Source organism: Pieris brassicae, chromosome 8, assembly GCF_905147105.1.
Source record: "Pieris brassicae chromosome 8, ilPieBrab1.1, whole genome shotgun sequence".
Classification (NCBI taxonomy): domain Eukaryota; kingdom Metazoa; phylum Arthropoda; class Insecta; order Lepidoptera; family Pieridae; genus Pieris; species Pieris brassicae.
Genome location: NC_059672.1, coordinates 7755640 through 7767737, shown reverse-complemented (window position 1 = coordinate 7767737; position 12098 = coordinate 7755640). Strand labels below are relative to the sequence as shown.

General features: G+C 34.2%; 1 protein-coding gene across 1 annotated transcript in view; it reads left to right on the top strand.

Moving 5' to 3' along the window:
• LOC123712858 (sialin) overlaps positions 1 to 11466 on the top strand; it is a 50455-nt gene extending 38989 nt beyond the window's left edge. The window contains exons 9-12 of the mRNA XM_045666183.1: positions 8135 to 8282; positions 9158 to 9298; positions 10220 to 10305; positions 10938 to 11466. Of these exons, the coding sequence (XP_045522139.1) occupies positions 8135 to 8282; positions 9158 to 9298; positions 10220 to 10305; positions 10938 to 11105 (543 nt within the window). The 3' untranslated portion in view covers positions 11106 to 11466. The remainder of the gene's footprint in view (positions 1 to 8134; positions 8283 to 9157; positions 9299 to 10219; positions 10306 to 10937) is intronic.
• The last annotated feature ends 632 nt before the right edge of the window (positions 11467 to 12098 follow it).

The following is a 12098-nucleotide window of genomic DNA, read 5'->3' as shown; positions in this document are numbered from 1 at the left end:
ATACAACAACAAAGCTTTGACATAATTTGAATAATGTAATTTTTTTCATTCATTGTGTCAGCGAGAGTTTCTTTTTATTTATATTTAAAAGGCTACACAAATTTGTAGTGTAATGTACTGTCGTAAATCAAATACAAACTTTTAAACAGCGCAATGTGCGTTTGCGCATATCCCGTTTCTCTAACTAAGATGGATACCCTACGTTTATGCAAACAGTAAAACTTTAATGGTTTTATTGGGTTGAAACGCGCCTTGATCAACAATATATTTATCACATTGTGCTATTTACTGAATTGCAAGCTAATTTAAACGCATTTTCAATTATAAAATAGATAGAAAGAAAAACTTTATTATATTATATAAAATACAGGATATTTAGGTAAAGTAAAGTGCACTGGCCCCCACACTAGGATTCCGTGTTGTGGGCAGCCAGTCTGTTTCTCTTAACATATATATAAACTGTATTTACTTTTATGATATGTACATAACACAAATTTATATTCCAACTATTTTTGCACAAAAAGAATATTTTCTGTATCAGCATAGGACAGGTTGACAAGATATTCTTTGAGATTTTTTAGTAAGTGTATGTATTGTGAGTTTTGAAATGTTGGTGATAATTTTGTTTTAACGAAGTGGTTAAAGATGAAAGGTTCTCGGAAGGAGATATAAAATGCCTTGCGTTTAATAGATATGTTTTTGTATTATAAATAAAACTTAATAATATCATTGGTCGTATACCAATATAATAAAAAAATAAGTGTATTTTTTATCGGTTAAACTTCCAAGCCGTGAATTTATTACGATCGAAATAAATCGATCTGATCTGATCGGCCTTGTAGCATGCCGCAATGCCGCAGTGTTGCCCTGGTGTAATATACACTTTAGATTTACCGAGAACATTGTTACAATTTAAGGTCCAAAATAATAAAATAGAAGGGTTAAGATGATAAACATAACAAATACGATGAGTTCCAAATTAAATTAACTAAAGGAAAATTGACTTTAGTGTTGAGCAAATATGAATATCCAAAGACCAAATGCCAGACAGATACTGGCTGATACGTCTCAAGTGAGCGAATGGGAACAGTGAATTACTCAAGATGTAATAAGCTAACAATAAGGACGCTTGCATTAGGCCCTAATGCAAATGCAATTGCGAAACACATCCTGTCATTTGTCACCATTTCCTGTCGACCAACCGGTTTAAGAAGATTCTATTGGGTGTATTCTTTAACTAGAACTTGTATTAATAGTATAAACTAGATTAAAGATTAAAGTGTATAAAATAAATGTTTAACAATCAAATATACAGTATTTTAAATATATAATTGTACATAAATAATTAAAACACATTTATAAAATTTGTATAAGTACCTATAACGATGACAGCGTTTTCCACCAGCTCTGATGTCACCAGCACTATTTACCAGGCGCCAACTTAAATCTTTAATTAGCGATACACTTGAACCCCATGGCCCAATCACCTAAGTTATAAATATATTTTATTTTGCTCCGTAAAAACTTCTTTAAATGTTAAAATAAAAAAAATTATCGATATTTTGCGATTCATTTTTGTTTATATATAAGATACATGCACATACAATAATATTAGAATGTGTATGGAGAAATAAAATTTCATTCAGTGATTATTTATTCCTTCTACAATTATATATAACGAGCAAGAATTATACTAAAAAAATTTGTAAAAGAATACAATACAAATTAGAACTATTTTGTTAAATTCCCATTTTATAGAGTTGAGACAATAACTTCAGGGATTCTTAGCGCCAAGTTGTGTTTCTGATGTACTCATTTTTATATCGAAATTGGAAATGCATGCGCACAATTTGCGCATCCAAAGTTGCAGGGGTTGCAGACTGGGTAAACCCACCAAAACCACCTCTAGTAGTTCCTACAAAGCCGCGTTACAGAGGCTTCAGGGTCGATCCCGCATTCTACCAGGACCTTAACGGCATGTTACAATCAAAAACCTCCGGTGCAGTACTCCCCGTCTTCTAACCCTAGGATTCGTCCTAAAGCGGTCCCTCTCGTGCTGCGGTCTCCTTCTGTAGCATTGATTGCTCACACTCGTCACTGCCGACTAATTTTCGGACACCTGATAAGTTATTACAACACAGAACTAAGATTATGACGTAGCTGTGACAAATTCTCCCACGTATTTCTGAATTACACTCTTTGAAAATAAACTTTATCTTTTCTGAGTAACACATTCATAACTAGATGTCATATTATATGCAAATATTAATCGCCAAATATAACGAGAGACTTAAACCGGATAACGTGTGAGTTACGTGTACAAGTATTATCCTGATATTAACACTTGGTAAATGTTTGAATTGGTTTACAAGGTCTTATAAAATTGTATTTATTTTTTACACATTCCAATAAATACAGCATATTGTTACGAGCTAGGGGATCGGATAGAAAATGCCGAGATTTCTTCCAGGATTTATTCAACTACTATAAATCAATTAGGAATTTATGTGCACAAATTTATTGCAGAGATGCACTAATAACACACAAAAACACAGTCACTATTTACTTCACTTATGCACCCTTCACACAGTACTTTATCACTTGTATTCACTTTATTCGCACTTTATCGCTTCGGTGTTTCTCTCTTGTTATCGCATTCCAAACTAAAGGCGACTAGTCGCGTTTCGGCTCGCTTATATATCCCTGGGAATAATTGCGATTGCACAATTCTAGAACGTCCGCACTCTTTGTCTCTTTCGCACGTTGCTCCGTCCTTGTCGTACGGCGTTCTAGAGTGCTCAGTCTAGTTTCGAGAAAGTTCTGATCTTCTCTCTCTCTCTCGTATCATTTCGTCCTTGTCTCACACCTAGAAAGTTTGGTCTAGAATATTCCTTCATCAAAGGGGTATACCTAGGCCTGAAAACGCCTGAAAACGGGTCCCCTGAAAACTGCACCACTCTACTACACATGTTCTGAAACCGACTAAAAAAAAGTTTCAGCTTCCTGAAAACTAGGGTAACATTATGGAAATTACAATTTTCTAATATGTGATTGACCCTCTCCTGAAACGGTCAGAAATCATATTACAGCCTACTGAAAAGTTCTCTAAGTAGTGGAAAAACCTAGAAACATTGTAGTCGACCCGTCTTCGTAACAATATGTTTGTGTAATGTTTTGTAGTCGAGATCAGAAGGGAGTTAACAAAAGGCAAGTTTGTTAAAGTTAGGCAAAACACCCGAATGAAAAAAGGAAGTAGATAATGCCAACTCGTACAGAATGTAGTGATCATAATAATAGTTTATTGCAAGAATATGTTACAAAAAGTTGGTACAATAGTAAGTTCGCATATTCTGCCACACAACGGCACGCAAATTTGTCTTTAAAGGACATTTACATTTTACATTATTAGTCATATGAATTGGTCAATTCTTATATTATTTGTATCGTACATATCATATCAAATGTTATTAAACTACAGTGTCTCATGCAAATAATCATTTATTGAATAATACATTTTTCCAAAAGTAATACACCAAGTCGATTTTTATACTGTAGTCGGAAGATTTTTAATTCTTTTGGTAAATTATTGTAAACCTTAATAGCCATAACACCCGGTTTGAGATTTACTAACATCATCATCATTAAAAATACATTCAAATAGTATGAAGTTTTTAGTTTTGTCATTTTGTGATAAATCAGTTATAGCCACGCTTGGAGTTAATATTTGGTTTAGTTTGTTGGTCGAGATCATAGAATGATTAATATAAATTCTATATAATTTTTCTATAGTGTGTATTAAGAATAAAAAAAACTCTTTAAAAATTACCTCTAAATAAATGTAGGATACAAAAATATTCCGAGACGTCTTGATTCCCCTTAAATTTACAATGATAAATGTCAAAATTCGATCTGTCGAATTCAACCATATTTTATGGAAAGTGTCGAGCTGTAATTTTTATACAAATATCAATTTAAAATAACAATCGATCCTTCCAAAGATTGTTTATTTAAAACAGATGTGACTCTATCTATCCATCGATCGATCTACAAGTAATAATTGAATAGAGATTGAGTATAGCGGCCGTAAGCTTAGCAATTAAAGAAAATATTTGGTATATATAAACAAATTAAAATCCAGTAGTTTTTGGGTGTATACATTTTGGTAGTAAATAGTAGTACATTGATCGCAAGTCTAATTTCTACGGAAATTATATGTTTTACATAAGTAAACATTATAATTAACAGTTTACATGCTTTTTAATACAAATAGTTGATAGTTATTGTTAAAATTATCTAGTTTATTAAGTTATCAAAGACTTTCTAATGGTTTTATGTATACACGGTTTATTTTTTAGTATTATTCATATTCAACTAACTTTTGCGACTGCCGAGTGGTATTTACCCTAGGTAGCATTTTAATTGAAGTGAAACTTCTTTATCGGCGTTGGAAAAAAAATTACCGTCACATTTTTCGGTTACGCGTAACGTTTTTCCGTTACACGCCATATTTTTCTTGTCCCTACCACGGTTGATTCGAAGAGATTCGAAGCCATTAATACCAAAAATATATAATAACGATAACAATGATAGTAATAATTCTATTACAATTAATGAAATTCTATGAAAATCTTTCTAGTAGTAATAGGGTAAAATGAAATAATTGTATTATTTGTGTTCATGTAAAGATGCATATAGTAGATCATTTTTCGAATAATAAGGTCATAAAGAAGTTTCACTTCTTACGTGTGTACACTAGTACACGCACACATTTTTGTTTTGTTTTCTTTCAAGCTCTTTTCTGACAACATAAGGTATCCTATGTCCTCTCTGACTGTAAATAATTTCATTAAAACCCGTTGTCTGGTTTTAAGAATAACTTACACACAGGGTTGCTTTCGTATTTATACTTTGAGTATTAGTTATAAAGTATAACAGTAATTGAATTAACTAAAATTTTTAAATTGAACGAACTTGACCAAAGAGGTCTCACACAGTGACGGAACTATTTTTAGTATACAGTCTGACAGCACACGCTGTATAGTTTACCGTAGCCTGGCGCCAAGTGCTTCACCGTCCATCAAACTTGTTTTACTAGCGACTCCTACTTCAAACAACTAAGTGGAATACCGTCCTGGCGGCCCAGGGCTCACACTGCTAAATATTTTGTAAATATTCATTATAGCATTGAAATCGTGAAAGGCTTTAGAAATTGGTCAAGGTTTACGTTAAATGATTCGATATCTGATTTTCAAAGCAATGCAGTACAGAATAACGGCAAAATAGTAGTTATATTTCGTTTTTACTGAGAAGAGAACAAAGCGACCCATACAACGTTGGTACTATGTACATACAACAAGATCGCATCGTGCAATGAGTCATCTGTCTATGAGCAGATGAGTTGTAGGATAAAACTTCTAGCGACTGGTATTGCAACGTTTGTATGCCTTCAATTGGAGTCCTTATGAACTTTGGAATCACACTCGCGATTTCAATCACATATATCATACTCACTCCTCTTGGTCTGCGGCCCATGCCACCTCCCGCTAATCACTGGTTTTCTGCTACAGCAGGGCGTCGACCTACTGGTCACCGGCCGGCTTCGTCCACAACACAATTTCGTTGCAGTTTATACACTGTCGAAAGCGCATGAAATGAATACTTTAATTGCTAATGAATTTGCGTGGTAAGGTGCTGATAGTCTTCTTGCAAGCTTAATAGTTTACGACAGGGTTAACGAACAGAGCAATTACAATAAAAAAACTAGTCGCGTATTACGGCGCCGGTCGGGATTCCACCCACTTGTAGCCTAGGCTATTTATAGACTACTATGATAACTTGAGTTTAATTTAAACTTTAAAAACAATTTCGCCAAGCTATTTTGTATGTTGACTGTATTGGATTAGGTATTATTATTATAATATAGGTATTATCCGCTCTGACTAATTTCTAGCAAATTTGTTTGCTACTTATTTTTTTTTTACAAAACCAATACAATAATAACACTTAATAGGAGAGCACTTAAGCCAGGCATGTGTATTAATATTTTATAAAAAAATAAAAAAAAACAATGGCGCTACAACCTCTTTAGGTCTGGGCCTCAGATTTCTGTATGTTTCATGGTCATTTGTTAATCTAATAGGCAAGCAGGTTATCAACCTTCTGTGCCTAACACACGCCGTCGAATTTTTGGGTCATGCCTTAGCATGTCAGTTTCCTCACGATGTTTTCCTTTACCGTTCGAGCGAATGTTAGATACGCACATAGAAAGAAAGTCCATTGGTGCACAGCCGGGGATCGAACATACGACCTCAGGGATGAGACGCTGAAGCCACTAGTCCATTTTATAGACAACATTTTATAGTTAATTAAATAAAAGTCAGTGCAGGTCGCGACTCTTAACCCCTAGGTAGTTTCTTTAAGAACGACTACAGTAAATTTTGATTCTGCGCTCAAAATATCCACCTTAACCAACCTAACAAGATATATTCTCAAAACAAAAGGGTTTGCAAATGATGCTTTTTAAAATTGAATAAATGAAAAATACATTTATTTATTAAAGTTTACCATATCATACATAGTACTAAATCTACGGTATATGTTACAAACTCTTTATTCTAAAATGTATGACAATTTAGGTAAACGTGAATGTTACACAAAAATAAATAAACAAGATAAAATAAAGATACAATTTTTGTTAAGTATAAAAAGAAATTACCAGCAAAACAGCGTTAGGTTTGAGATAGGCACTTAGCAATGCTTTCTTTAAAACCGATCAGCCCACTGCCGAATATAGAAGTAGCTTTATAAGTTAAAAGTACCCATAACTAAGCATGCATGGATGTCATGAGAAGGGTTGTCCTGGTGAATCTGTCCTCGAGAAGACGCCAAAATTATAAATATGAATTTTAAAATAAACTTTCAAAATAGTATGTCGATATTTTAAGTTTTAAAAGGCAAGGTTGGCAATGCCCCATCTTTCGATTAATCAAACATTATGGCTTATATTTAAAGTAAGAAAGAAAAAACTTTATTACACAATTAAAAAGGCTAAGAGAAAGTGCGCTAGGATTCCTCAGGTCGTGCGCAGCTAGTCCGTGTTACTTATTTCCAGCACTTGAGTTAATAATTTCTACATAACTTTTTATTATTATTAAGCCTATATTTCTGACACCCAGTATAATATTAACACTTATTTAAGTTACATAAAAAAACTTTTTTTTAAAAATAAAACAGTGGTCAAGCCGTCATGAGGCTCATCTGATGTTAAGTGATACCGCCGCTCATGGACACTCTCAATGCCAAAGGGCTCGCGAGTGCGTTGCCGGCCATTTAATAATTCTAATACAGCACTTGACCCGTTTTGGGTAATCAGCGTGTCCTGTGACACATAGGCCTCTTCCAGCTGCTTCCATTATTTTCTGATGTTAGCTATTCTTGTCCAAGTTGTGCCTCCTATTCTCTAAATATCGTCTGCCCATCTCTTGCTCTGTCTTCCTCTTTTCCTTTTTCCATCGCGTGGTTGCCATTCTGTAATTATATTTGTCCATTTCAACCTGTTATCTCTCGTCCAGCTCTACATAACTCCCTAATCCCTAGCATGTTAACAATACGACCTGATGTCGACTGCCCTGATTTTTTGTCGCTTTTACTATTTCACACCACTTCATACAATACAAGGCAAACCCAACCCAAATTCCTCGGTCCAATACAAACTATTCACGTAACTTAGTCATATATCGTATTAAAAAATGTTTAAAAAATAATGTTAAAAACACTCTGGTATTATTAATAATGGCTTTGTTATTCTTCATTTATAAATATATATCATAATCAATGCATCTTAGAACTAGGAATTTATTATAAATATACATTTTGTTATTTTTTGTAAAAAAAAAGGTTAAAATTATTAACTGTTCTATATTTATGAATGCATTCCATTTTTGGCTTTTGTGTATGTTTCGATATTGTATAATAAGCTGTATGAATACTGATGAGCAAATAAATAAATAAACTAAAGAATACTTTCGGTTTGGATAGGTTAAGATGTTGCTGGTAATTGTTAGTGTATAAAGTTATGAATAGATGGTGATAATTATATATATAGTTATATAAATATTGTTTTTAACCTTTGCAGAACGGTCTCCTGTCTTCTTTGCCGTATCTGGGTAAATACCTGTGTGCCTTGGCATCGTCAGTGTTGGCTGATTCGCTTCGCCGCAGTGGTAGTCTGTCTACTACAACAGCCAGGAAACTCTTTACCGCATTGGCTGTTGGCTTACCAGGTAATTTAGTTAACATATAATATTATGGAACTCGGGACGAATTGAACAATTGATGTGATTCATTAATCGAAAACACAACGAACTAACGCACTCAATAAATTCCTTAGATCACAGCTTAGTTAACTGCAGTTAATATGTGTAAAAAAATAATGCCTTTAGGACTGGGCCTCAGATTTCTGAACCTGTTGGTCAATCTAATAGGCAAGTTGACCAGGCTCCTGTGCCAGACATACTCCGTCGAATTGTTGGTTTTCTCACGATGTTTTCCTTCACCGTTCAATCTAATGTTGAATGCGCACATAGAAAGAAAATCCATTGGTGCACAGCCGGGGATCGAACCTACGATCTCAGGGATGAGAGTCGCACGCTGAAGCCACTAGGTCAACACTGCATAATACGGAACTGCTTGCTAAAATCATTTTGACTATAAATATCCCTTATAAACGCCTCGTGATCGTTTAATGGCCATGTTAACATATCAGATTTATAATGAAACTGAAAAATTACTCGGTGGACCTTTCGTCGAGTTGTATTAAAAACCATGCTGTGACAATTATTTACTATTATTGCTTTCTTTAGACCTACATTATTATGTTTTTGTGGATGCTTGGCGGATCCATGCGACTTCAATGCAAAGAAACCCCTCGTGTGTTGTGAGAGATCTATCTTTATTATTTCTTATATCTGGTCAGCGCTACGACTTCTCATTTCTCATTCATTTTCACACGTGTATATCCTTTCTATAACATATTTTTGTAGATATCTATGTTAGCTTAATTATCTATGGTTGAAAGGCGAATTGTTTGGCTTGATCCACTTCCGTAACTATACCATCTGGGGCCCGTGGAAATTTCTTTTGATGTTTGCAATTTCAGGTATACTTATGATTGCACAAGCGTTCTTCGGTCACGATCGCATCTGGTCCATTGCTATCTTCACACTGGCGTTGACTATCAACGGAGCTGTCACTGCTGGTTACCTTGGCAACGGGCTGGATATTGCGCCTAACTTCAGTGGTAAGTAGCGTTAAGATAAATCTTATTATATATAAATCTCCTGTCACGATGTTTGTCCGCGATGGACTCTAAACTACTTAACCGATTTTAAATTAAATTGACACACCGTGAGCAGTCTGGTCCAACTTAAGAGATAGGATAGCTTAGATCTTTAATTATAGTCACAATTTTATTTTATTGCAAATTATTTGTCTATAATTAATTGACAGTCACAATTATCTGGTAACTCCAGAAGATTCTAACAGATGTTGATACTTTTCGACGGGATTGAGTAAGTAATCAATAGATGGCACTGCTATGGTAAACCGACAAATGTGTCACATAAGCTACAATTCAATATCATGATTACCACGTGTTATTGAGGCTAAAGTATAAATTAAATTTATTTTGTAGTAAACGAAATACCGTGAAATTCAATTATTTCTATTTGGTGTTAGCATAGCCAACCACGTGTTACTTAGACCGAAGTGTAAATCAAATTCAAATTCTAGTGACGATAATACAGTGAAATTATTCTTTCGCGTCACGGTATTAAGGCTACCTAAAACCACATTTAGGAGAAACGAAGTTCGCGGGGGCAGCTAGTATAATTATATAAATCTGGTACTTATAGATACTAATAAATAATAAAAAAAATCAGTGGTACCACAACCTTTTTAGGTCTGGGCCTCATGTTTCGGAGTATTTATCAATATAATAGTTGATTTCTATCCTCTTGTGCCTGACACACGCAGTCGATATTTTTAGTATAAGCCGAGTTTTTGTCACGGTTTTTTCCTTCACCGTTCGAGAGAATGTACACAGAACTAAAGTCCATTGGTGCACAGCCGGGGATCGAACTGCGTCAGTCGGACCACTAGACACATACATAAAAATCGATTTTAATTTTATGATAATTTGAATTCCCCATGTGTCTTCCAGGGACCATATTTGGTATTGCCAACACGCTCTCCTCTATTGGCGGCTGGCTTTCCACTTTCATGGTTGGAGAACTTACTAAGCACGAGGTAAGTTGTATTATTTTTGTTTAGCTGTATTTTAGTGATTAATCAACCAAAATTGAAAATTTAAAGTAAAAATCTTGTAAAATTTCTAATAAAAAATAAAATGAGCTTTTATATTGATACATAATTTATTAAAATTCACCACATAATACATACTGCTATATCTACAGTATATGTTACGAGCTATATTTTCTATAATTATAATTGTTTATTACAATCAAATATACAGTGTTGACAATGTTACAAAGTTTGGTCCCTGTGGCAGTGTGTACCTTTAACGCTGGCAGCATTTCCTCGCTGTATTGTGATTCTTATTTTTTGATCGAGGAAAGCACCAGCTCTGTGGTCACTAGTGCAAGCAGGTACCAACTTAAATCTTTAATTAGCTGTGCACTTGAACCTCACGACCCAAGAGTCTCTACCCCAAATGGATAATGAAGAAGATACTCTTATTTTTAATATTTGAGCCGGTTATTATTTTTCGCCTGCTCTGGGCCGCCCCAACTTTTTTACCTTTACAAAAATAATCGAAATAGTTTGATTTTTTGCTTAACAATGTGGATTATCACGTACATATAGGCACTTAACAATGTTTCTTTAAATTGTCAAATTAATAGAAATAATTTATTTTTCAGAACACATACTCCCAATGGCAAATAGTATTTTTCATATTATCTGGGACGTATGTTTTTGGGGCCTTAGTGTTCACTTTCCTTGGGTCAGGTGAACTTCAACCGTGGAACTCGCCGCCTAGCGACAACGATAAGCGTGAGGAACAACCGCTCAATGAGCAAAAAGCCTAAATAGTCCATAGACAGTAGAAATCATAGACTATAATTGTATGGCTTACTTGCTATAGTCAGCCATTAAACATATATACTGTAGTCTCTGGCTAATAGGATATAGTCTATGAAATCTATGGGTCAAAGATTATAGCAGTATTTATGATAGTTGCTGATTCCAAATTTGAATTTAGGTGTTACAAAACGGCTGATTACAAAAAGTTTTTAAGACTCCAGACTTACAGACTTTTTAATATTGCTATATCTTTGATTTTTTATTAATTAAAATGGTTGCTTAACTTGAATACAATAAAAACTGTTATTGTGTATTTCCAGTACTTGATATGTAATAATAAATTAACCACAGACTAACTAAATTGCCATAACTTTTTTTAAAAGTTTGCTGTCAAGTTAAGCTTCATTTTCGTAGGATTACTCGAATATCTGTTATGTACAAACAAGGCGGAAGTTTAGTGAAATTATTTATTTATCAAATTTCATGTATAATCTAGTTCCAATGTTACGATTGCTGGCATACTGGTTTTACTTTTAATTATTACAACATTATCCAAATTCATTCAAACTGGTTCAGGCGCTTTGTCTAATAGCGCGAATCAATCTCAATGCTTGTCTCATGTCTTAAACTTGACATTTGACGGCGATCAATACACTGATGTATTTCTGAGTTGTAAGAGATAACTGTCTAATTTTCACATTTGACATTTATGACAATTAGCTCAACACAGATTATAAAATTCAAAATAATAGACATTCCTAATTTCATAAACCTGTGTGTTTGTTAATCGTAACGTCTCTTACTTACCATATTGGTATACTTCGGTAATTTCCTTAAGGCACTGTACATTTTAGCGACTTTTAAGTGTAGCTTTACATACCTATGTTGCTAATTTTTTACGTGACAACGTCTTATAAATCGATGAACGGCTGCACGCACGAAAAAGTCACTGTCCCGTTACGCTCATTGTATGCTTGCGCATCTATTTCTCGGATTCA